The sequence below is a fragment of the Pteropus vampyrus genome, unplaced genomic scaffold (genome assembly GCF_000151845.1).
Source record: "Pteropus vampyrus isolate Shadow unplaced genomic scaffold, Pvam_2.0 Scaffold41, whole genome shotgun sequence".
NCBI lineage: Eukaryota > Metazoa > Chordata > Mammalia > Chiroptera > Pteropodidae > Pteropus > Pteropus vampyrus.
In genome coordinates this window covers 10833793-10861269 of record NW_011888822.1, presented here as the reverse complement: position 1 = coordinate 10861269, position 27477 = coordinate 10833793, and the positions used below count along the sequence as shown (strand labels likewise).

The 27477-nt window shown below is 39.2% G+C and overlaps 1 protein-coding gene across 6 annotated transcripts in view; it reads left to right on the top strand.

Annotated features, from left to right (window-relative positions):
- The window catches only part of FOXP1 (forkhead box P1), a 220418-nt gene that overhangs the window by 84431 nt on the left and 108510 nt on the right, over positions 1 to 27477 (top strand). The window contains exon 1 of one of the 6 annotated variants that reach the window (XM_023529705.1): positions 10485 to 10637. The exons of the other annotated variants lie outside the window; for them this stretch is intronic. Coding sequence (XP_023385473.1) covers positions 10500 to 10637 — 138 coding nt within the window. The 5' untranslated portion in view covers positions 10485 to 10499. Of the gene's footprint in view, positions 1 to 10484; positions 10638 to 27477 lie in introns of those variants that run through there. 6 annotated transcript variants of the gene reach the window in all.

The window sequence follows — 27477 nt, the reverse complement described above, 5'->3', positions numbered from 1 at the left end:
TTTTTTAAGTGTCCAGAGTTAACATTGTATAGAAATGGCATCCCTGGCATTAAATAACTATGAAGTATTGAAATTTCAGTACTTTTTAAAATTTCATTGTTACCACCTGAATTTGGAGATTCCCAAAACCCTAAAAAATAAGTCTTGATCAGAGGTGATAAAATAGAAATGATGCATTCTAAATGGTTATTAAGTCTTTCAGATTACACACACCATTAAAAATGTGATAGAAACGGTAACCCCTCCTCCCAGCACAGCACTCAAACACAGAATTTTGCCTCTCAGTTATAAGGGTTTCATGAACCTCAAGAAGTCCATCTTGTTGCCTGGGTTAAATACTCTTTAAGAACTTTTTTCTAAAATAATATATTTTGTCCTTGCCTCCCTCCAAAATTCTGAGGTGAGTTGTAATATGAGTTTGCTCATTTTTCTATTTCAACTTCAGCTATATATATGGTGACCCTGTATCCCAGTCTTCCCAGGACAGCCGCAGTCTGTTAGCTGGGTGTATTTATTAATAATCCTATCAAAAGTATCCCAGTTTGGACATTTAATTATATGGTCACCTTACTTACATGTATCTAAGCATTAAAATGTAAGTATGCTAATATTTTAGATGCGAGCATGTCATTTGTCACCATATGCATATGTCACCATATGCAAAGATAATTAATGGTTAATAAGTGCTTAATGCGGACCAGCCTCATAGCCACTCTATGGTATAGGAACTATTATTAAATCATTATATGGATGAGGAAAAGTGAAACTTAGAGAAGTTAAGTGACTTGCTTCAGAGCATACAGACAGTGGCTGCACGGGGGTCGGAAGCCAGAATTTTTTAGTACCACAGATAACCAGTATGCCACGAGTAAGTTAATAATTGCTTCTCCTTCAGTGTGTATTTACTCAGCAACTACAGAGTGCCATGTTTTCCATAAATAAACAAATTATTATATTTTCCATATTGTAAGCAAAAATAAAACCAAGCCAACCAAAACCAATTCCACTGTCGAGATCTGGATTTCAATTAAAAATAAGACTTAAGGTCTGCATATTAATCCTAACTGTTGCCTTGTTTCTGTGCATGTGTCATAGCAGTGAGCAATAGCAAAGAAAACTTATTTCTTATTCTCAAGTCTGAAGGGCTCTTACGAGCTTCCATGTGTTGTAACATGGAAAAGTATGTTATAATCATTGTTGGAGCTAGGAGGTGGGAAGGGACAGAAGGGAAAAAAACATACTTGACTGGTCAAAAATGTGTAAATTGCTGACAAAATGACACATGTAATTAAGAGTGCTCCTACCATTTTACCTTGTGGTTTACACCTCCAGTGTTGAAAAAGAGAGTGACTCCCACCTCGCTAATTACCATTATCACTGAAATGCTAGGGTTGGAGTCATTAGTTCCATGTGCATTTAATTAGAGGAAGGCTGAAATTGGATTTAACTTATTACTTTTTCATGGATCACTTTCTTGTCATCACTTCAAATTGGATTGCAGCCCCAGGTAACTAATTATGAGAGCCACAGGATCAAGAGTGAAAAAAAAAAAAAGGTAATTAGGAATAACACTGTCGGACCCTTGCTGGTCGTCCACTTGTGCTTCGGGAAAAAAAAAAAAAAAAAACGAGCCGTATTTTGTAGTCTTACAGATTAGGGAGTTAAAGGTATGTACGGTTGCTGGGCATCATGGGAGTCTATCACCACCCATAGTGGTTTCTATGATATACAACTGAGTTGAAGATGTTGAATCGACATGGTTCCACAATCAGCTCCTTAATATCTAGATTAAACTTGTAAAAGCAACAGATTGGCTGTAGGTATGAGGCATCTCAACAACTGTGTAGTCTGGGGCCTCACATATATGATTACAACAAAGCTGTCAAGATGCCTCTGAGCCAAAGTACAGAATATTTTAAGTACAGGGAGTTAGAATTTAATGAACGTATTAATGTTCCAGAAACATCATTCATATCTGACAGGAAGACATATCAGTCAGCACAACAGTAGGGTTTAGGGTTTATGCATCAGGAATTTTTGTCAAAGTTTCCAGCAGACCATAATATTCAGGCCATTTACTTTGCTTCTGGTTTGTTCCCCACCCCGCCCCAATGTTGTGGATAGGCTTGCTGAGGTTCTGTTTCTCCTTCCGCCCCCATCGAAAATACTTTAAAACAAATTATATTGTTTCCATGTGCAGAGCAGAATTCAGAACTGCAAGCAATCAATTTTATTGACATCGTCTGAAAAAATGTTGATGACAGTTCGAGGATGTGAAAGTATTGGATTTTTAAAGTCGCCAGTACTGTGTGGCAAAAAAAAAAAAAAAAAATTAAATGTAGTCTCATTACTCAATAAAAGTCCTGTGAGTTAGATTCTTCTGAGAAGGGGTTCTTCTTTGATAGACTATGATAGCATGATGAGAAGTCTTGATATCAAGCCTGTTGGTTACCTTGAAGAGAGAAAAAGCATCGCGGAGAGGTGAATCATTAAGCAAAGATGGCTAGAGTTGTTTAAAATGGGTTTTAATGTTCTGTTAATGTAAGCAAACACTCATGATTCAGTCTTGGGTGACTTTCCAGCCTGGGTCAGCAAAGCTTGCTCATTCTTTTTCAAGGAGTGTAGGGGGATATAGACCATGATGTGCCCACCCAACAGAGGCCACAACGTTATTATTCCCAAAGTGATAAAATAACTCCTGGAATTATGGGTCCTTTTCCTGTGTGAACCTTCTAAGCAAAATCTCAAGAACCAAAATAGTAATCATCAAGTCTAACACAGAAAATTAAAGCTTTTTTTGAACATCTTAAGTTGATTTAGAATTTTTGTACACAATATTCGTCTGTGGTTGAAAGAGGGCACACCAAGGTCAAGTGATGTAGTGTTTTCCATTTTTCCATGAGTCTCACAGTGTGTGATAAAAGCAAACTTCTTTATTTTGTAAGTCTGCAGGAATTTCTGATGAAGTGCAGAGGTCACGTTCCCTGTCAATTTGAGTAGCCAGCATTTTTTAACTACTGTTTTTTCTTCCTTTTTGTGTCTTTTCTTCCCTGCCCCCACCTCACCATAAACCATGGCACTTTTCTGACACATGCACAGTGAAGTCCTCCAATCTGAAACTCATTAGCACACAGCATTGGACCCTGTCCAGTGGTTAGAAAATTTCCTGAAGCCTAGAATAACAGCATTTGGTGCAAGCGCCATGGACCAGAAGTGACAATGGGGGTAGTCTCACCTCCCCTGGCACCATGCCCGGCTGGGAAAGCCAGCTGACCATGCAGCACAGTGAGACAGAGGTCGTGCATATAGGACAGGCTCAAAAGCTTGGTCCTTAGAGAAATATGCTTCTGAAATCACAAGGCTCTATATTTTTTTCCCTACATGTATTATTTCAGTTGGGCTGGAGGTATTTATCAACATTAGCTACAGGAACATGAAAGTAAGCCATTAGAGAAATAGTATGAAAACCAATTTCTGCGAGGTAGTATTTTTCACTTCTGTAACTATTGGGTATTGCAGAACCCATGGATTTCTTTCATTCATTCATTCATTCATTCATTCATTCCAGCTTTATTCATTGAACCTCTCTATATGTAGGTAATGTGACCAAGATGAAACCCCTTCTCTAGCATTAGAAAATTACACAATTTGCTATGTGTTGGGATAATTTAAGCCAGGTGTTCAAACAGGAAACTGAGTCCTCAAAATACGATGCTAATAATCTTAAATAGCAAACCCTGAAATTGTACTTTGTAGGAGCCAACTACTGTATAGCAAACAAATGGAGGTAAACTCTATTATTATTTCCATTTTACAGATGAAGAAAGTGGGGTATAGAGAACTTAACATGCCCAGAGCCAAACAGCTGATAAGTGACTGAGCTAGGACTCCAGCCGAAGCAGTTTGGCTCAAGAATCTATGTTCTTCCCAATAAATATAAATATAATAATAATAATAATAATAATAATAATAATAATAAAAGAATTGGTGCTCTTAACCAGTACATTCTGCTGCCTCTCACTGAGCTACTGCCTGTGCCTAGCAAACAGGGACAGTGAAAGGAACAGAATCAGAGTTGCTGATGTCTAATGCTTGTCACTAACCACTAGACCACACTGTCTCCTAATTTGGACATATGTTTATGGGCATATTTGAAAAATAGTGCTTGTAATTGAAATATGCACTTTCTAAAGGGAAATGACGCTTGGGAAAGAGAAGAAAGACGGGTATTACTCAAAGCTTGCAGACAACCCTGCAAGTAATTGTCTAAAGGCAGCCGTTGAAATTGAGAAGCAGTTTGGAAAATGTACAGTTTGGGAAATTTGTGTACCGATGTAATTACGGTAGTTGTGAGTTGATGTCATGCCTAGTAACTGTTTTTGTATTGCCTGGGCCTTTGTTACTGAGCTGTGATATCATGAGCAAACTATTATAAACATAGCATGGATATAGCATGCTTGTGTAACAAAAGATTGGGAACTTTTATTAAGTTTGTTTTCCTTGTCATATTGTAAAAATTTATTATGTGTACTGTGTATATTAGAAACAGATTTGGGTAATTCTGTCTAAATGAAGTCATCCCGGCTATTTCCAGACTGTCTGTTTTTGGTTGTGAATAATTTTCATACATCAGATGGTTGTCATATTTAGTCGCTCTCAAAATTTTAAAGAGAACATACCCCATTTTGAACTTTTGGTGGACTTTAGCCGCCTTGCTGTTGAGATTGTTTGAGCTTCAAATTATTGCCCAGTAAAGTGCAGAGACAGAATACTAGTTGTTTCTAAAGGGTCTAGCACTGCTGCCTTCTCATCATAACTTTTCCCCTTTCATCAATAGTACAGATTTTTAACTACTTAAGTAGTAGAGCTTAAAGTTGCCAGGACACAATTGGGCAAAGAGCGCCAGCTCTTGTCCTTTTATGTTACATCCCATTGAAGGAAATTAATAAACATTCAAGCAGACAGAGCCCAGCATTTATTGGTGTTTATGGTAAAATGTGGATTTCGAATGGGTAGTTCTAGAAGTTTGGATGACTCAGTCCTTCTCAGCTATGTTCTTTTAGCTCCTTCTTTTGCTACCAACCTTTTAGAACCTGAATATCCTGCCTGCCGCTTCAACTTTTTGTTTTGTTTTGTTTTAACCAGGCACTTTCCTTCCTAACCTCCTCCAAATCTGGCTTTTCTCTTCACCATTTTCTGGAATTTCATTGTCACTAGGTTTAGTGGCCATGTCTCATTCTCACCTCAATCTGTCTGACATAATAGCTAACTCATCCTTTGGCTACTCATCTTTTTAGAAATTCCTTTCTTTTAAACTTCTTCCATCCAGTGCCCCCTGGTCTCCATGGCATTCTCTTTTGGCTTCCCAGTTCTCTTACGGAACACAAGTTCATTCCTGTACCAAAGTTCAGTTCCTTTGATTTCTGGTAGCACATTTGTCCTCCTTCCTTGTTCTGGTACCTCTACACCCATGACTCCAAGCCCATTTGCACTCCTCCTTACTGCCTGTCCGTGTCTCTGTCTTAGCTCACCATCATAGCAATTTCAGTTATCTCTAATCCAGCTGATCACTTTTATCTCCAGGCCCTATTAGTCAGAGTTATGAGTCATCACTGACTTATTAATTTCCTTCATCCCCACCACATTATCTGTCATTAGATCTGCCATTTTCCCTTCCAAATAGGTATCTCGTATCCGTTCCTTTCTCTGTGTTTTCCCTGATGCTATCTCGTTCCAGGGTTCAGACCTTCGATTGGCACATGCCTAGATCTTGGCAAAGAACTAGAACCTATCCCCCTCCATTCCCCCAGAATGTATTCTTTTCTTCATGTGTATCTACTACCTACTCTTCTCAGTCTTTTCCTAAATGCCATGTCACTCTGCTATTCAGAAACTTTCAATGGTCCAATCTTACCTACCGTAGCAGGTGCCCCAGATTCAGAATTGTAAATATTGCTTGTTCTATCCCCTGTCATTTAGATGGGAGATCCTGGTGACTAAATTGTGTTTGAGTTTAATTCCGAGAGAATTAGATCTCTGTCTGCTTTCTTCAGAAGGTAACCAAAAGCCACGTGATATGTTATATTTTCTCCTATCTAAATTCTCTGCTATGCTCTCTCATGCTTCTTTTTCATTGGTGCCTATTGCTGCAGCCTGCAGGGTTCCTTCTGATCTCCTCTGGCCATAGGACCCACAGGCCAGGCTCTCCCTGGTTTACACGCGGAAGAGCTGCTTCATCAGACCTAATGAAGCTGCTTTTAATAAGATGTTGAGGAAATTGTCTGCTTTTGTTCTTTATTTGATAGCATAAAGAGACTGTTATTTATTCCAGAAACAGAATTAAGAGTGCAAACCACATAGAGTAGACAGAGCAAAGAGGTTTCATTTGATGTAAGTCGAAAGTGGCTCTGCCTCGGGTGCTGTTTGAAGGATTCTGCAATTGGCATGGCCTCTGTACTGCGGCCATGCCTGAAGAGCCATGTCTGCCATGGGCACTGGAGTTGGGAGTGGTGGTATGTGTGCCTTCTGTTTGCCAGGCTTGACAGGTTTATCTGAAATGGGCTGTGCTAATCGCATACCAGAGTAGAGAAGTACTTGGGATTTTTTGGGGGAAGCCTGATAGATCTTGTGGTAACCATTGAAATATTATCTAAAATTCAACATGTACATTGTGTTTTTCCCTATATCCTTATCTGAGACTGAGCAAATTGCATTCTTATCATGAAACTATACCTCTTTATGGTCAAAAATTAGGAGCGATTTGTCCTTAAAGGCACAGAATCTTGTACACTGGGTCCCCATGCAAACTCAGCAAAGTGGTTGAGAGTTTCGGAGATTTGTGTATCAGAATATTGTGAGAGGAGGCACATCATGATAAATAGTGTGGCCTCTGGTGTCGGGCTGTCAGATGTAAGTCCTTACATTACCCATACTCCTGTGTGACCTTGGAAAAGTAGCTTAACCTCTCTGTATTTTTGTTTTCTCATCTAGAGAATGTGGCTAATTACCTCATCTACCCGAAGGAAGGTTAAATGATTAATGTGTGAAAAGTGCTTGCACAGTGCCTGGGACATAGTAAATTCTCAGAAAAGTTAGCTCTTCTCATAATTATATACATTTCTTTTACAAGGAAAACGACTACCTATTAAATGCCAAGTTATATGTTAATTCACTTGATATCAGCCACTATTCAAATGTATGTTTCAGCAGCATAACAGGGACTATCCTTTTGCTCGTAGTCAATTGGTGGTTAACCACACTTGGTGGGAAGACATTAGGCTCCTCATCTGTAAAATGGGGATGATCACAGTGCCTGTCCTAAGTTGTGATGAAGACTAGCTGATGTAATCACATGTAAGAAGCTTAGAATGGTGCCTGGCACACAACAAAGATTTAATAAATGTTAGTTGCTGTCATCCTCCCTGCTACTATGCATTATCTTGACAAGCACGATTTTCCTAAATATGTCAATTTTGGCATAAATGAGGGTCGTACTGTTGTACAAATTCCATCCTGGGTTCGCTTTTGTCTTGGTTTTCCTAGAATTTATATGAATTAATGCTAAGTTGCTTTAATAGCCAAGTAACTATTCCTTAATCTGAATTCTTGAAGCTGTGGCATCCTGCATCCTCGTTTCTTTCAATGAGTTAGTGCATGAGGGAGTGATATATGAATGAATGAATGGATGAATGAATGAATGAAGAGTAAGTCAAACATCTGAGCGAAAAAGAAAGGAAAATTGATACTTCAACTTTAGTTGAAGAGGCTACAGACTGGAACACTTCAAGAACAGACACAGCATTAAAATAATCTAATGTCATTCCTGCCTACATCTTTCATTGGGCTGATGAAATGAATCTTGTCAAGTATGGAGTGAAAATCAGAAAACTCCTGCAGTGTGGTTTGATGCCTAAATGCTCTGTGTTTGCCTTGTACATTTGCTAATCTGTTTAAGGTGTAATATTAATGACACAGGACTTTAATTTATAAGTATGGAAAATTTAAGGAGACTAAACAAAATACAGAATGTATTTGGTGTCAAGATTAAAGTTCAATGAAGCATAGTAAAGATGGAGTAGATTATTAAATAAATTCGGAGGGAAGATGGAAAATATACCTAAATCTCTCATTTTGAAAGGAATTGGTTTACTTGATTATTTGCAACAGTATCACACTCAGGAAAATCCAAGACAAATGAAAGCAAAACAGAATTTAATTGAGCTATTATTTTGCAGACTTTGGCTTGGTTTCAGACACTCTAATCAAATTGCGCTTTGCTCAAATAACTAATGTTAAATGCAGCCTACCAACAGATGTTTAAAAAGAGTCTAATTGGAAAATCTACATCCTGGATTTAGTCTGTCTCGTTGGAGAAAATAGCTACAAATTTATGTTTTCGAGGACGACACCCAATGACAAGCATTTCTAGAAAAGATAAAGTTTTCTTCAAGGATACCCGGTGCTTTGGTGGAATTATCTTGAGTAGTCAAAGGTGGCACTCTGGAAATTAAATTTCTTGGAAATTCTCCAGCTCTGTGCCATATAGAGCTGTACAGAGAAATCTCCTTTATCACATTACGTCACCAGAGTCCTGTTACAGTCCCTGGATCGTGTCAGGGGCCCGTGTGCTGTAATTTATAATGAGCCCTTGCAAGTCATGCAAGGCACATACTGATTGATGACATTTAAAGGTACTGTCAAGGTGGCTAGGTAATGAAGTTGACCTTCCTCCACCGTTTTCTCAGTTTCAAGTTTGTATATATAAAGAAACTATTTCACCTGCCATATTTGCTTGGAATTTTTCATTAAATCTACAAAAGGAATTTGGCTTAATAGTTAACTCTTTTCTTCCTTTAGACCAGGGGTCAGCAAACTTCTGTAAGCAAACTTACCAGAAGTAAAGGGCCAGACAGTGAATATTTTTGGTCCTGCAAGCCACTCATCTCTCTGTGGCAATATTTGCTCTGCTGTTGTCATGCAAGAGCAACAACGGACAATACATCGATGACTGAATATGCCATATTTCAATAGAAATTCATTTGTGGACACTGAAATTTGAATTTCATGTGATTTTCACATCACGAAATACTCTTCTTTTGATTTTTTTTTTCCTCTACTGTTCAAAAAAATAAAAACAATTCTTAAGTCAAGGGCCATACAAACACAGACTGCGGACCAGATTTGGGCTATGGTTTTCTGACCTCTGCTTTAGAAGACTGGATGTGATCCTGCAGGGTATTCATTGTACGAAGTTGCCTAAATAAGGGGCTAGTGAGGACTGAAATCTCGCCATGATTTACCAAGCCCTGCACCCTGGCATGGGACTGGGGCAGTGTCTGCTTGGGGAAAGAGGTACCTCTTTTGAATTTGCACAGAAGAGCCACCCAACACCCAGCTTTCCTTCCTTTCTTCTTGGTCTAGTCTGACATCTTTCTATACATTGTGGTAGGTGTAATGATGAAAGCAGTAATTTTTTGAGATTCAGGAAAATGGACTTAGCTGGCAGGGCCTTAGCTAGCCTTCACCTCGTGCTCGTGTGAAATTGAGGAAAACACTCTGTCAAGACATCTTATTCTAGTTTGTCAGAGTAGTTTCATAATAGACCTTACTTTATTACATTAAAGCACTTTACTGTCATTTGCCAAAAAAAGTATCTTATACATATGTAGATACTTTATATAGATAGTTAAGGAGATCGAGGATGTCTGTGGTGTGAATGGCTCCCCCTTGGATCCAGAGGTAGTGTGACTCCTCCCCCGTGGAGCCCTCCTGCAATACTTCCTCATATGCTAATGAGTTTTCCTCCATTACTTGCATTTTGAATCCAGGCATGTCTATTTCGGTGAAGTGACTTACCTCTGTAAGCCTCAGTTTCTTATCTACAAAAAAATTAGTTCCTGGTTCTCAACCCTGGAGGCACATCGGAATTAATATAATTTTTATCATCATCAAGATCTAGGTCTCAGAGCTTTTTAAAATCATAGGTAGATTCCTGAACTCTATCTGCTGAACTCTATCCTGGGCTACGGCCTAAGCACGGGTATGTTGAGAAGCCTTCATAAGTGCTTTTTTAGGTACTCCTATAGCTGAACACCACTTGTCAAGGTGACAGCTAAGTTTCTTTCCAACTTGAAATCTCAGGGTCTCTTTCATTCTGTTTACCCTCATTTCTTTGTTCCCCAGCCTCTTCCTACAGTAGTAGAAATAAACTCTCAGACTTATCTGAACCACTGTGAGTGATGTTAGGGAATCCTTGATCAGGAATCTTGGCTTTCAGCCTTGGGTAATTTGCCCAGGAGGTAGCACCGAACAGGACACCAAATGTACTATGTAAGAATTGGGTAGGTCACCCACCCTGTTAACCTCGAAGTCCACTTGAGAAGTCCAGGGAGTGAAGATAAAGAAGGATAATCAGTTGGTGTCATAGTGAAGGTCTAGCTGGGGTTTAAAATATGCAGCTTATCTCCTTTTCTCTACATAATTGTGCATTTCTGCTTTTAATGGACCTAGAGACCACATTTTTTATGATATGTGCCCATTTTTACGATATTTCCAGGCCAGCCCAAAATTGGAAATACTGTAAGTCTCACAAGATCACTAACTTGATTTTCTACCAGAATCATTTGGATGCCTTTCAGGTAAGTGTTGAAATTGGCCCACATCTCAGAGTCGCACCTGGTTTCTAGGAGTTTAGAGCATACCTCATTCAGGAACTTGAAAGTTACTTAAAATGGAGAGTCTGTATATATCCAGGGCCTTTCTTCTGTCACCGTTTTATAAACAAATATCTGCTCTGCTCATTTTACAAAATATGGGAAGAAAAAAAATTACCAGTGTGGAACCAGAAAGACAAACTGGGTGTCTAACACCTCTTTACCTGTATTTCCATATCCGAGTCTTACTTGACTTTTTAAAAATAGAAGCCTCATCATTCTGCAACTGTTTGGGAATTTTTGGACTGTTAATTGATGAAGGCAAAACAGTTTTATAGCAGCATGGTCTATGAAGTCCACAAGGCATTTAGGGCAATTATTTTTTAAGGTAACACCAGCTACGTGAGGCCTGAATACCCACCATCTAACAGCAAGTAGCCAATCTGACTTTTTATTTTTTAACACAATTTACCAATTGGAATTCTACAAAAGAGAGATTATATTTTTTGACTTATGAACAGCAGGTCAGACATTTCAAAGCAAATTTAGAGAGCAGTAATTTAAAAAATGTACACAGATGAATTTGAAGATAAATATTTCACTGCCTACACAGCTCTATTTAGAATACTGGCTTTGGAATGTATTCCAGGAGCCTTACCATTTTGCATGACATGGTGTCAGTTCATGCACAATATATTAATGCTTAATTGAAGATAATATAACTGCAGATCAAAGGGATAATTAACAGGCTTGCAGAAACCCTTATGTAGATCAGGATTTTGACTAATAGAAGTCTGGACAAAACTGGTTTATAAAAGGATTCTGAGACCAGCTGAGCCTTCATCTGTCTGCTCAGCTGATGGTGACAACAGCTGGAGCTGCTATCAGGGTGGATGGATAAGGATTGCTCTCACCTCCAGCACTCATCACTACCCCCTTTGAAACCAATGCTTCCTTGGTTTGGCTCCCATTGGCCCTTGGAGCTGCTGGATTGTAGAACTCTTGAATATTTCATTGTCTAGAAAGAGGGGTTAGTTTCCATCTCCATGACTCCAGGACCTTTAACTTGTGTATGAAGCGTGTGAGCTGAGAACAGGCCTTAGAACAAAGTTTGGCAAAAAAAGGCCCATGGGCCGAATACCACAGCCTGTTTTTTGTAGGACCTACAAACCATATACATTTTTAAATGGTTGAAAAAAAAAAATCCAAAGAAGAATCATAGTTCGTGAAACATGAAAATTATACAAAATGAACATTTTAGTGTCCACAAATAAAGTTTTATTGGAATAGAGCCAGTCATCTGTTTTGTTGGTTGTGGCCGCTTTCAATAGATTTGAGTAGTTACATATCCTGCAAAACCCTAAAATACTTACTATCCAGCCTTTTACAGAAAAAAGTTTCCTGATTTCTGGTTTAGAAGTTTAGGTTTGAATTCAGGACATCTTTGGGAGGAGAAGCTTGGACATCTAACGGCTTACTCATTTTATAGAGAAAAATAGATGAAACAAGAAGATAATTTTTTTACCTAATGTTGGAAAAAAGCAAGGCAGGGTCTCGAGGGAAACTGATAGAGAACAAAGTCTTTGGGAGCCAAGACTATAGTGTTCTCATGAGAAGAGTATTGATGTTTATCATCATCATCATCATCAAGATCTGCCTCTTTTTTATCTTTATTAATATAATTATATTCATCAAGATCTAGGATTCATTTCGTATTAGAATTTGGTGGAAATGACATAGCAATTCTGTCTGACAGCAAGGCCTCTAGAAAGTAAATGTGAGAGTGGACTAAAGGGTTAAGTGATTCATTTAATTTACCCATCTATTCATGCATCCATTCATATTAGCATTTCTTATTTAACTATTGTGTACTAGACCCTGCTTAATACTGGAGTACAGAATTGAATATTTCTTAGTCCTTATGTCAGAATTGAAACTGCAGAGAGAGAATTAAAATATGAAGTAGAAAATGCACTAATAGGTGTGAATATGAGGAACAATGGGAACATAAAGGAACCGAGTACTTGAAATGTGACTAGTGCAGTTGAGGAACTGAATTTTTAAGTTCTATTTACTTTAAATAATTTAAATTTAAGTAGCCACATGTGGCTAGTGGCTACCATTTTGGACAATGCAAAGAGAGGACATTTTCATTATAGAAAGTCCTGTTGGACAATGCTATTCTAGAATGTTCTTTTGCTTTTAAAACATTTCGGTAAATATTTTCTCCTGACGAAAGATCTAGTCTCTTTTAATGTGGCTTCTTCATACATCTCCAGAGTGCATCTCTCTAACTCCTTGCCACTTATTACATCTTCTACATCCTTCTTTTACTGCATTGCTGTCATTACAGGACACTATAGCAGTAATCTGGGACATCTAGTGCCTGGGGGCTTACATTTTCCCTCCAAATAAGGAAAAACTCCAAAGACCTGGAAGCTTCGTTGAAGAAAACCAAGCCAAACTCCCTCCCCCACAGTGAACCGCAAGACCCTTTGAAAACATGATTATTTTTGTTTGTGTAAACTTAAGATGGAAATAAGAACTTCAAAAGAGCATTTGAAAAAGACCCTTCTCACCAAAAAGCTTAAATCATTTCCTCTGAAAGTTTCCTTCTATCGAAGGTTCACTTTGGTCCCATAGACCAGCCGCCTCCTTCCTTCAGTCTGAGGGGGAGGACCGTGACCTTGAGTTTCCATTGATACCGCGCTGGGGTCCCATCAGGGTCCTTGTTCTTTCCTTCTCTCTCAGGGGCAGAGACTGGCACTCTCTGTTGGCTTTTGTAAAAGCCAAATCTTTGAACTTTATTTTTTGCTTCCAAATCCTTTTCATAACTGTGCTTCTCACACCTGCCCCACCTGTCCACTCTCAGGAGGAATTTGTGCAGTTATTTTCATCTGTCTTTATAGTTACCAGTGTGCAAAGAGGACCAGGGAGTACTCTTATTTCCTTGTAATTTTTACTTTTCTTGGGCCTTGATGTGTTGGGAAGAGAAGCTTGGATTTTAAAGTTGTCTTTTGATGAGGTCTTCTAGTTGGAGTTAACTTGTTTCTCTTGGGGACTAAGTAATTTGTTATTCTTCATTGCCCTGTTCCCCTTTCTCCCAAGGGTGGTTCTCTTCACACCTGCAGGAGACTTGTTCTTTCACTTCTGTATTATCACATTATTTACTGCATTTATGAAAAAAGGGGAAAATGTTTTCTAAAAGCCATAATGACAACTTTGACATAAGCAAGGCAGTAATGTTTTGTTAAAAAGTGTGGAATTTTCTAAGAAAAGGTGAAAGAAGCTTAGGAAATGAAATTTACTGAAAATAGGAATTTTGAGATTTACATTATCATGGGAGAAGAATGAGGGAAGCAAGAAATTGATTCTCCACTAGGGATTGTAAACTGATGGTCTACTGGCTAGACTCTTTTGCACACAGTTTTTCACATTTTGTGGAATTAGTTGCAAAGGTTAAAACATCTGGAATTTTCCAGTTAAAATTTCTTTTCCAATTTATCCTAAATTTTTTTTTTTTTTTTTTTTTTTTGTAGAAGCTCAAAGAACATTCCTATATAGCAACAGTTTTCTGGAGCTCAGAAATGTGCTCCTTTCCACTTTCCCGTGGACTTCAAAGAAACTGCTATACTCATTTCAGTTACCTGCTTGATCAGTCTGCTGTCAGTCTGAACCGGACTGATTCAGTCTGCTATCAATCCCTCTAGGTGGCCCAAAGCTTCATTAACAGTCTACCTAAGAGTCAGAAGGGCATCAGTGTTCTGTGACAAGCCAACTGGAGCCCAGGGATTTTGGAATTCTGGATTCTTGGAGTTCTGTGCATCCTGATTGTATATTTGATGTCTTCTTTAACTGGTTACCCATGTGAAAATTGGGCCTCAGCTTTCTTAATTAATTAAGTCTCTGTGCAGTGGTTGCTCCCATGTGGCAAGGATGGGGCTGGAGGTCTGTGTTCCTGCAGGAGGAAAGTACCAAATGAGACCCGTTTTCTCTTACGAGGTTCGGATACTCTATTAGTTACTCCAAAACTTAGTGTCTTAAAGCAACAGCGTTAACTTTTATTGTTTCACACATTTTCTACAGGCCAGAAATATGGAGAAATATGGAAGTAAGTTAGCTGGGTGGTTCTGGCTCATAGTCTCATGAAATTGCAGTTAACATGTGAGGCAGGGCTTGACTGGAACTAGAGGATCCACTCCCCAGATGGCTTGCTCACAAGGTTTTCAGCAGAAGGCCTCAGTTCTTCATGGTGAGGACCTCTCCATAGGTTGTTTGAGAATCTCATAAGATGGCAGCTGGCTTTCACTAGAGTGATCCAAGTCTTTTCTGACCTAGCTTTAGAAATCATATACTATTCTATCTGTCATATTTATTGGTCACGCAGACCAATAAACGAAGACTAAACGAAGCATATATATCCTAAAAAAAAAAAAAAAAGGAGATTGGGTTCCACCAATACCAACCTCCTCATTAGCCCTACTAAGAATCACTGCATGAGTGAGCCAGTGTAGCATCTTATAATGTCACAATCTCTCAGCTGTGTTGAACAGAAAAACAAAGTTAAAGGCAAACATGTGGCCTGAGCACTGGTACACTGTTGGTTCATGGTCATTGGCCAAAGTATTGTTCACCTCACTAAAAGATTTTTCTGTGACCGATAAGAAGGAGATATTGACAAAAGAAGAGATGACTTGCACCAAGATCTTTGAGGAACTAGATTCTCGAATTCTCCAAATTTTCTCCACTCTTTCCCCCTTGAACATTGAGAGATTCCATTTTCTCAAAGCTGTGAGACCTTAGAAGATAATCACAAAGTGATTGTAAGGTTAAATAAGTAGTTTAGTATTTCCGTCGAACTGCTTCTCCAGTGTTTCAATCTTTGACAGTTTTGGAGTGGTTTTGTCACTGCTGCGTCCAGTTCAGTAGTCACACAGAAGGTTAAAAGATCAGGTCTCTTCAGAGACTTGAATAGACTGTTCATGAGATTCCCTGTTCATTATCTGACAAATTATTGGTGGCTGCATTGGCCCAGACACTCTACCGGGGCCTAAGGTGAGCAGCAGACCAGGCAGATGTCAAGTGATAATGAAAGCTAATAAGAAAGCAACGCTGGTTAATATATAGACAGTAGTGATGAGATTCTCATGTTAGATTGGCTGGGTAGGGAAGACCTTCCTGGGGAAGTGACCTTTGAGTAGAAACCTCAATTGAGTGAGGGATTGAGTCTCGAAAGTATCTAGGGGAAGAATATTTCAGAGTGGGGGAACAGCAGGTGGAAAAGCCCTCAGACAGAAACTAACTCTCTGTGCTTCCACGCTTCATTGAGGCTCCATCCGTTTCCCAGCACCAAGGTTCTCTCACCACCGTACTGCTTGTGGATTGAAATTTGTTTTGCTCTCTTGACCACAGTCTTATAGTCCAGCTTAGCCCTCTTCTCAAAAGAAATACTTGTGCGTGCTGAACAAGATTCACATGGGAAGCACATTATGCTGTGGCGATTCTATGTGTATTTCCCCTTTTTCTCCCCACAGAGATTTTTTACAAAACCATGTATGCAAACAGTATTTGTGTTTGTTTCACTTGAGTTGCTTTTGCATAATGTAACAAGCCCATGATTTCACATGTACAGTAATTCATAGAAAGTGATAGTCATCTTGCTTAGACACCTTAGTTCTCAAAACTAGATTGCTAAATATAGTACCTTCTCAGACCCACATACGGTACCATAAAAAAAAGAAAAAATAAAGGTCAAAGTTTCCCCACCCACGAATTTGGCTATAAAAAACAGCAAAGCAGGGTTTTTCTGAACTTGAATCAGTAAAATTTTAATTTAAATAGTATCCTGTTTTGACAAAGTGCTAAACCACAGAAGTCTCAGAAAGACACTATTAAGCTTTTGTCAGTACCTGCTGGCATCTCTCAACAGGAAACTTTGGATGGCTTTTGTTGTCGTTTTGTGATGCACTGACAAGGAATGCATGCCCATATTTGTTGCATCCGGGAAATGGTCAGAATAGCTCTGGCGAGGCCTGATTGTGTTTACATTGACTTTAATATGTTGCATAGCCCTATGCCAGACAACACCTGTATTGTTTCTTTTGTTCAAATAACCAATATTAGGTTTCTCACTTTGCTAAGCTCGCTTCCAGAATGAAACACAGTACGATTTACATGATCTCTATCCCAAGACTCACCCAGCGAAGAATTGAGCCTGCAGCTCTTTGCTACCTTGCTCTTAAGCTCTCATCAGTCGTGCAGTTCAGCTGCATGAAGCCTGCGCCATTCTCCAATGGCCTGGACGCTCCCAAAGGTCTTCTGAGAGCTCTTTGTTGAAATTCATTTCTGCTCTCGTTCATCTCACTTTGTTGCATGTTGTATAGTAAGTTGCATTTTACTGTAAAGGTGACTGCATTTTCCTTATGGGGCCTTCAGGGTAAACAGCCGTTAGTTTCCATCTGTGAACACACATGTAGCTTATGTTTGCGTAGGGTATCCGGTACTTACGAAGTCATTATTTTTCTTTAATGTTCATGCTCCATGGTTCTGCATAGATAGAATCTATGCCCCAGTGCCAGACGGAGAGTTAGCCTGTAATTCCAGCTGAATGTGTTACAATTGAAAGTAGGATGCAGTGGAAGCAAGTGATGGATCAAACAAATAGCTTTTAATTTTACCTAAATTGGTTTTCTACTTTGCTCTGCAGAAGTTTGCAGCGCAGGGTCACATTAGATGTCTCTCACGGTTTGGAAGAGAGGCATTCTTGAAAAGTGTCTGGCCAGACAGAACTCCGAATTTCAATCCCTGCCGGTCATTGACTGACTTGGAGAGATTGGAGATGGTTTCTTTAGCCTGGGATTGCAGCCCTTATCTCCGGACCAGCCAGAGACACTGGCGGTTAGAAAAGGGAACAACTATTCCAGATTCTCCAAGGATAAAGTTAGCATGACATTTGTTAAATGAGTCCCCCCGCCCCCCAGCCCCACACACACACTTTTTTCTCAGTAATTGCATAATAATGACATTGGTATATATTGCCTTGTCTCGTAACAGAGAATTAGATTTTCTTTTCGGCAAGGCTCACAGATCTATTTAATATGGAATTAACTAGCAATCCTGGATGGATAAACTAACTAGTACTGGAGGGGTACAATCAGAGAGGACAGAGCTCCCTTTTTGCCCCTTTGCCAAATGACAAAAGATGGGAGAGGCCAACTGCAACATGAGACACTGCTTTCAGGTGTCAAAACAATTATGAAAGATTTCAATCTGATATTTTTAGTTCAAATTCTAGAATTGTTGGCCATGTAGTCAAGAGAATTAGTCCAGGCTTTAGGGACGCAGGGACCCATGTCTGAATCCGGACCTGCCATTGTGACCTTAGGCAACATATTTAACTTTTTACTTTTTTGTATGTCTATTAAATGGCTATAAATGATACCCACCTTACAAACTTAAAGTAAGGACCAAATGAGAAGTGGAACATAAAACATCCAACCAGAGACACCAGCATGTGACACATAACAAAAGATACCAATAATGTTATGAGAACTTGATGGAATTGTTTATGATGACTTTAAAATACCAAGTTAATTTTAATAATCATTATTAAAAATATAAAGCCACAGAACCTCACTAATTTTTGGCTAGAATTTCATGATAATAGGAGAATAAATGAAATTTGGGGATGCTGAATATTAATAAGGTGAAGTAAAAAAATTAAATAGAAGGAAAAAAAGTAGCTCTGAGCTGTTGACAAGCTGAACAGAAAGCACAACAGCATAGAAACGAGTGGATTTTTACAAGATCATTTAATAAAATAAACAGGCACTAATGGAGAACAGCTTTTCATGTACAAATCCATATTTTTTAAAAATAATTACTTTTTAAAACTTATTTTATGAAGGAGAAATCAAAGCCTTTTAAAAGATTACCATTATTTAAGGAGAGGTTAATCTGTTGAAAACCTCTCCTGTCAAAATGTCCTGGTCTCGGAAGATGATTTCAATCAGCATAGCTTACACAGTGGACATTGTAAAATAGGCCACCAGAAGACAGAATGTATTTCCCTAAAACATATGGATTACAATAAAATACTTGCTAGCCGATTTTGTAAATTATTTATTGTCAGACTTTATGATGTTATGATGGTCACAGTTTGGGAAATTGGACCTAGAATAAAAAAGAGAAACTTTAATGTCAAATTCAGGAAAAAGGGAGAAATAGACCCAAGAGTGAGGAACCAGTGCAGCGTTTGTGGAAAAGGACAGTAAAAGAATTTTGAGTGGAAACCCATTGGACCAAGAAGTCTAGTCTTTCATCATGAGACCTCGGGGGAAATTTTTTTGTATTTTTTTTTTTTTAGATGATGAAAATATCTTAAAGAAATTCCCAGGGCTATGAGTAGAAGACACTTTATAAATTTTTAAAGTGATGTTGCAAGCCTACCTGATAAGAAACTTGTAAATTTGGGTGATTGAAAGAAAAATGCACGTGTGCTGAATTGAAACCTAGTGATTGATGCGTGGCTGGGACAGTTTACGTATAATTGGGTTGACTTGGGGAATCCCTCCCAGAATGGCATTATATGAACCAAGATTTGCAACTGCCATCATGTGCTTTGTAATTGGTGTTTCCCTCTTGCTATACTACTTTTCAAGGTTGATTGGCAGTATTAATATATAACTACTTCCTAATTTCCTTGTGGAAAGAGTTACCTGTATTAATCAGAACCTTTCCACATGCAAATGTCAAAACCCAACTTAGACTGGCTGGTGAGTGGGTGAAAAGTCTGTTGGTTCACAGAACTTCAAAGTTCAAGGGTTAGCCTGGCCTCAGACACAGAGGGGACTGGGCACTCAAATAATATCATCAGAACTTGGCCTTGCTACATTTTTTATTCAGCTGCTTTTTGGTGTTAGCTTTATTCTTTGTCAGATCCTCCCTTTCCTGAGGCAAGATGGTCTCTGAGAGCCCCCGATTCACATACTTATAGTTGTACAAATCCTGCAGAAGAGAGAGCACCTCACCCAGTAATTCCAACCAGTCTGAATTTGACAGAATGATTTGAACCATCAATGCCTGAACTAATCGCTGTGGACAAGGGGATGGGAATCTGCTGAATGGCTGAGATTGGGCCACGTGCCCACCTCCAGATTCCCCTGGTTAGAATTGGATCTATTAAAACCACGTAGGTGCAGAATAAGTAAGGAGTAAATTGTCGTACCTCCGTTTTCCTTTTAGAAGATGATGGAGTAAATAGATGCTGTATAGACAGCTTATTCCTCATCCTCTTGAAGAGAGTCAAGTGTGCCGCATTGTTAGTATAAAGCCAGTCAGCAAGTTTAGTAAAAAAAATCAACTCCATAAGAGTTGGTACAACTTGACATTTAATCTCAACCCTCTGATTTATCTGCTTGTAAATCTTAGGAGAGCAATGGAAATACATTTTCCAAGACTCAGTTTCCTCATCAGAAACCAAATGCAGTTGGCCTAGAATATTTCTGCCAGTCCCATGTTGCTGGAAAAAAGTCTGTATTTCAAACTTTTAATTCATCTTTGTAGCGGTTTTCAAATTATGCTCATTTCGTAGACTTATGATATGTTCTAGACTATCGACATTGTCTGATAGAATTATCTACGGTTGACGCATATGACTGAAGAACTATTACAATTAATTTAAACATAGTCACATGTAACTAGTGTCTACCCTATTGGACAGCTCAGCTCAAATAGAGTTACGTGGATTTTAGCGAGCGGCAGTGGAAGATGACTTAATTCTTGGCATCCTGTGCCTTTGGTAAGTTAATAATTCAGTATATTTTTCACTCATAATTTACAGTTAAAATAAAAAGCACTGCTGATTTCCAACAAGTACAGAAAGACTACTGTCTCTGTACATATCCCCTAACCAGAAAAAAGTGTCGTGTTAGAGGTTGATTATTGTAGTTTTTGTGGTTCGTGTATCTGCCCTGCCGGGTTATATGAGGCAATGGAAAGAATAGGAGTCAGAAGTTTTGGGTTCTGGTGTCGGTTCTGCCAGTAACTACTCAGATGTATGACCTTTGGCTAGTCATTTTTCTTTCCTGGGCATGAGTTTTCTTATCTGGAAAATGAGGGGGTGGGATTAAAATGATCTCTAAATCTATGCCAGATCTAAGTTTCTATGATTCTAAGACTTTTTCTTCATTCTCATGGCCAAAATAGTGACTGAGAGTTTCTCTTTATGTAGTCGCTGAGTGTAAGTGCAGGTGATTGAAAGGTCTGGGGAGATACCTTGGACCATTTCTACGTATGAATTGTGGAGTGTTGTAACACTTTTCAAATTCCCATTGGATCCGAAAGAACCCTGTGGAAAGGAAAGTCAGGTGCTGCTTCAGTATTGCTTAGTGTTCTAATCCCAGATAAATCTGGAAAAAAATGAATAACAGGTAGCATTAAGCAATGTGTACTTAATTTAAAAGTTAGTTTAGTCTGAGGTGGCCTTGTTAGGCTACTTCATGTCGAAAGTGGAAATAAAGGCTTTGGAGAGGGTATGGGTAAGATGGGCCAACCGTGAAGAATATTGAGTGAGGAACAAAGAAGAAGGGTTGTTAGCATAAGTGAGCTTGAACAATTAGTTCATCAAATAAAACCGTAACTACTGTTCCTTGGTGTAAGACTGAAGAAGAAAATTCAAAGATGAGAAGCCTTTTTTGGTACCCAGGGAAGTTAGGGTTAAGGAAGGATGTTTGAAGTGACTTCATCTGTAGAAGGTTGGATTTTGAAGGAGGAGATGAATCACAAATGAGGAGAAAGAGGAAGGAAAGAACATTGGCCAGATTTGCAAGAGCAGGTAGGAGGATTTGAAGTGTTTAAAGGACAGTATGGTAGGATGTGTCAAACCAGTACAGAGGGAGAGAGGCATCATCTGGGGCTGAATAGAAACAAGATATTTATTTGGTGATTTAATTTTGATGTTCAGAAATGACATGCGCTAATTGTGCTGTTATCGTGCGATAAGTCATCTGAGTTAAAACATGTATTGATGTCATGCTAGTGAATTCTCATTGTAAATAAAAGTTCCTATATCCTGTCTCCATAAGATCGTTTAGACATGGTTGCATCTTGTAGCTTTATTTTTATTTTTTAACTGGCTATCTTTATGTATGGGAACAGTCATCTCCAGAGATTCATTTTCATTTCAAAAAACTTCCAAAGGTGTTAATTGCATTTTTCAAAACTCTTATGTAATTATTTAAAATTATTCTACCGGCACCATAAATCAGAACTTTTCCCATTATATTGCCGAGGAACATTTATGACCTGTTTAGACAGTTTTGATTTATAGGTTTAGGAAACAAGAATATAGAAACCATTGCCAGGTTTTAATTTGGAAATTTTTTTAGCCACGTCTGTTTCTTCAGAGAGAAGAAAAAAACCAGTAGGAGAGGTGATTGGGAAGGTGTGTTTCATACTAGTGAGATGCAAGAAAAAGAGGTGCAAGACCCAACTTGGGGGTCCTGCCCTAAAATGAGCAATTAGTGTGTCTTTCACATGTAGTTTAATCTTTCTAGGCATTGTAGTTAAATGTTGGTTCCAGGTAACAGGTGCCTAATTCTGAGTGGGTTATTTAACTTTCTGGACCTCAGTTTCCCCACCTATATAAAACGCAGACTAATAATAGGATCTCTTCACCGAGTTGTGGCATAGATTAGGTAAGTTTGTTTATTTTTGCATCGAAAGACGTGTTATGAAGCGCATACTGAGATTCAGGCACCGTATCAGGTTCTCAGGAAGAGTGGCAGGAGGAACCTGCACCGACACTGTGCCTGATCTCTCCCAGTGTTTTCACTCTGAAACAGGTGATAAATGTGAATATTCCCCGGCATGAAACCAGTCTTGGTAATTGTCAAATGATTACAGTAGCACTCCAGTTTAGGTGTTGCGAAACGCTGAAATGCACAAGTTGAGAAACTAATCACAGTACATCTGTATGAACTCATTTTTTGCATGTGAGGTCACTCCATCATTGAATTGTCATCAATAAGATTTTAGCCCCTACCGTGGCAATACAGAAATGCCTTTCTTGTCATTGCGTGTGCATGTTACCTACAGCGATGCTATAATTTAACATATACTTAGCTACCTTTTCCGTTATGCTGTGCCACGTACTACAAGTTGAGAGAGAAGAAGAAAAATACGGAATTCATCTTTTAGAGCCTGTAGTTTAATGAAAATGCACACATGAAATGCAAATGAAATGCAAAGGGAGGGAGGGAAGAAGAAAACATTCATTCATTCATCATTGATTTGTTTATAAATTTATCAAATATTTGTTAAGGGGCTATAAAATACAGGGCACTCTTTTTGGCATTTGATGAACTGATATTTGATAGAACGTTGAAATGACTGGCATAGACGTCAAGGAAGTACCAACCCATATGCAACGCCGTGGATAGTAAGATGACTAAGTTAGTGGAGTGGCTTCTTCCACTCTCTTACACGTGAATGCGTTTGTTTTTCTGTCAGAGAATGATCTGCCTAATGGAGGAGTACTTTTTGTTTAGCCGTGGCTTCCTTCTCTTTCTCTGTAACATTCGGTTTCATAAAACTAGACAGGACTTTAGTTGTTCTTCCTGCCTCCCCCTCCCGCCCCCCCCGCCCCCCCCCACCGCCACACACACTTAGTTCTTAAAAGAACAGTGAATAAAAATTAACAAGAGCCTCCTTCACCCCAGCACAGCTCAGCTGCCTTCGAGAAAGTGCACTAAGACTGGACCTCACAGTTCAGCGACTGGAGCCTTGCTGCAAAGAGGGAATGACATGTGAAAGCCCACTGGAGGCCTTGACTGTGCTGGTTTTGTTGGAGTTCTGTTTCCTCTCCTAAGGGATTAACATACAAGTCCTTAATGCTTTGTGAGTTTGCCCCTGTATGGAGTGAATTCTCTTCCGTTCTCGGATGGGATGTTATTTAACCCCTTTGGTGACCAAAGTATCTACTCCTTGAGTCCAGGCTCTTTAACATTATGCTAGTGGTTCCCAGCCCTTGGGTGTACGTCGAATTCACCGTCCAAAAAATTACTGAGGTGCATCACACATCCATTGAGTCCAAATCTCTGGGTCGAAAGAATCAAAATCGTAGGTTTGAGAGCATGCCAGGATAGAAATAAAGAACATCAAACTCTGCAAACTTGGGGGGAAAGTGTGTATTTGTGTGTGTATGTGTGATCCCGCTGAGGTCAAGGCTAGGAGAGATTGTTAAATACTGGACATGATGTGAATGAGAAACAGAGACCATGCCCTATACAGGAAGAATGAAGAGATGAAGAGACGCATACATTTTGAGATAGGAAATACAGATGAAATTGGGAAAAGAAGAAATACACTTTGATCTCAAAGGAAAAAAAGATATACCATGAATTATAATTGCCCAGCTTTGTTGGGTCCTTCACAGTTCCCCAGTGTTACGGCTCTTGTTATCTCCTGTGTGAATGTTTGCACGTGCTATTCACAGCAGCTAAAATATTTTCCCCCGCTTTGTCTGCCCAACTACCTTGTCTTATTTTAGAAGTCTCGTTGCCCCTTTAGGCTGAGAAAGGAGCCCTTCTTCTCTGCTCCCTGTAGTCTGTGTCTCTGTTTTTAAATTCAGCAAATAATCAAAGATTGCTGGTTCCATGCCATGTGCTCTGTGAGCTCTAAGAGTTCCATTCCTTACTTTGGGTACTGTGGACATTGGAAACTTTGAAAGGAATCTTAAAACCAGTTCATTAAGTCATTAAACCATGATATATTTGGGTGCAAGCTGAGCCCTTTCTGAAGGCATGGTGGCTGGGGCTCTACCGAAAGCTTTTCTTTCCAGAGATAATAGTAGCAAAATATCATAAAAACATAGGTTGAGGGTTCGTATCAATTAGCTCTCATGTTGGCCAACCTACATGTTCTTGTCACTCAGAGAAGACTCCTCCTTAGATTACCCCAATGAGTCCTAGAGAACTCATTTAACAAACATCAAACTCCTTCTCATTTCCGAGTGAGGACCTAGCTGGTAGATGTGACACATCTGGTAACCTAGAGTTAAAAGCAGGGCTGCCTGATTATCCTGGATTTAAAAGACAAAACAACCCAGTATCTTCTTCCTTTGTTACCAGAGGTACAGTCAGAAGATGGTGCAGACAGCATTAGAACCCATGGCAGTCTCTCTCTAGAACTACCATACTAAATTGTCCGGTGCCTTTGATGATAAGGGTCAAAATGCTCCCCATCACTCTAAAGTTTCCCTTACACATCTGAGACACTATCTGTTGCTGGGAGAGGTGGGGTACCGTCGAGGCCAGAGCTTCAGGACCACTAGGCCACTGCCTGGTACTCAGTAATGTGTTGGAAGGTGATGAGGAGAGAAGTCTGTCCACCTCTCTGTGGTTTTCTCTGTTCTCAGCAATGGAAATAGGAGTGTAAGAAGCTCCTTGATCAAGGAGAAATAATTGAAGAGAATTGATGAGCCCATTGTCCCATCCCTCATCCTACCAGCCTGGTTGTGGCCTGGTTGTGGCTACCGACAGATTCAGGGGCAATTCTACATTCATGTAGTCAGTCGGGGTTGTCACTGTGAATTCTCATAAGAAGCAAAGAGAATATCAGAACTTTACTTTTGCATTATTTCAGGTTCCATTCATACTGATGACTCTGTGACTCTTGGTTACATGTTTTCCAAGGAAGTAAAACTAGACCAGCCACTTTGTTCTTCTAGGCTTAGTTCTAGCCCTCAGTCTGGTCTCCAGCTTGGGACTTGAATGACTCAAAAACAAGGAGAAAAACCTTGTTTTTGAGTCATTCAAGTCCCACTTCTCCCCTTACTAGCTATGCAATATTGCATAATTTTAACTCTCAGAGCCATAGTCTCTTCATCTGTTAAGTGGGCATAATGATGTCTCCTTTGTAGCTTGGTTTTAATTAAGAATTACAGGATAATATGGAAAGCGCCAAACCTATCATGAGTTCACTGTAAATATTTGCTCTATTTCTCAGCCATCCTGTTACCAGGACCAGCCCATCCCTCATTTTCTCTTCCTTTGTCAAACCATGTTCTGAGGTCTCAGTACATACCTCCCAGTTTGTGACCGGTAACCTCTTTACAGTATTTCCAACACCTCCTTTGTCATGACTGGTTCTGGTCTTTGTTTCGCGGTTATCTCCAACTCACCTGAGCCTGTAACCAGTAAATGAAGAAGCTTCCTAAAATAGAAAAATAAGCTCTGGAGGAGAGAATCACATCCCAGCTCTTTTATTCACCAGCCAAGTGATCTCACATGAATCTCCTAACAACTGTGAAAGGAGACGATTTTGCTAGGCTAGACACTTATGGACCAGTTGCTTGCCATCATTGGATCAGATATTAACACCAGTGCTCTGGAATCAGGGAAAATGAATTTAAAAATTGACACCCTCTCAAAAAATATCCACTATGAGGCAAATGATTGCTTCTGCTTTACAGATGAGGAGATAACAAAATGAATTTTCATGACTCATCTACTTTGTAGGTCAGTAGCAACGATTGGATTCAAACTCCCATCTCTCACACTCCAAAGTACAGTTGACCTTTTCACATAAAATGGATATAATACGGTTCCTGTATTATAGGTTTTCATGAGAATGGTGAGATAGTATATGGCAGGACTTTTGCATCTTCAGAAGTCTGACCAGAGGTAAGGGGTGTTACTCTTGTTGTTACACGGTGTGTGCTAAGCCAGGAAGAAGTCAGGAGTAGCTTGAAGTAGAGAGAAGAAAGTTAGAGGGTAGAAAAAGTTAGTGGGATAGTGAATGGATGAAAAAGGGTGTCAGAGAACAGCTAACCACAGAGCTCCCTGATTTCAAAGGTCTAGCCTGTTGGGTTGTGACATTACATAGATGTGTCCTGACCCATCTCAAAAATTGGACATCGCTGAATTTAATTAAGATCAATTAGACATTCCTTCTATTGTGCAAACACAATGCCTTAGTTGTTTGAAAAGAGGGAAGTTCTATATGACCTGAAAGCTTTCTGCTCCATCTGCTGCTTTTCTTCTTAAAGAGGAAATGCCATTTAAAATAATAATAAATAAATAAATAATTGGCCTGCAAGCTAGACTATATACTTTGCTGTATGTAATTTCTCAAGACAAGAATTATTAGGTCTCAGAAGGAGTCTGATACCTCTGAGATACTATGCTTCCTTTCACATTTCTTTTGCAGTCCAACTTAAACATTACCTATGACTTCAACCTGAAATGGAAATGCCACCACCTCCAGTAGCCATCTGATGTATAAAACTATCTACTTTCCTCTCTCCTTTCTAAAATGAGACAGACAGAAGCAGGAGAAGGGCTTGGGAGGTAGGACCAGAAATTCAGGAAATCACTTTGGTGGGAGCAGGCATAGTAGAAAGAGAGAAGAACTTTGATAGTTAAAGAAAAGGAAAAAATCACAAGGACAAAGAACATAAACATGTTTAGAAGTCAGGTAGTTTTAGAATCCTCACCCGAGGCCCCAGCTCAATCCACCAAGACTTAAAATACATTATGTGACTTATTCTATGGCCCACGAGTTGTTGGGCTTTCGAATTTTCTAAAAACCTTTTTTTTTTCTTCCTCTCTTTGTTTCCTGACTTACTGTTGACATGATAATAGTGTCCAAGAACCCTGAGCTCTAAAACCCTGTTTATTTTTTTTAACTATATTCCTGGAAGTTTTATATAGGACCTTAATTGTAAGAAAGAAAATACATAGAGATTAGTCCTCTGCTAGTAGAAGTATGTACCTGGTACATAAAAAGCCATCGGTAATGACAGTTCTATTCTTCTTCTTCTTCT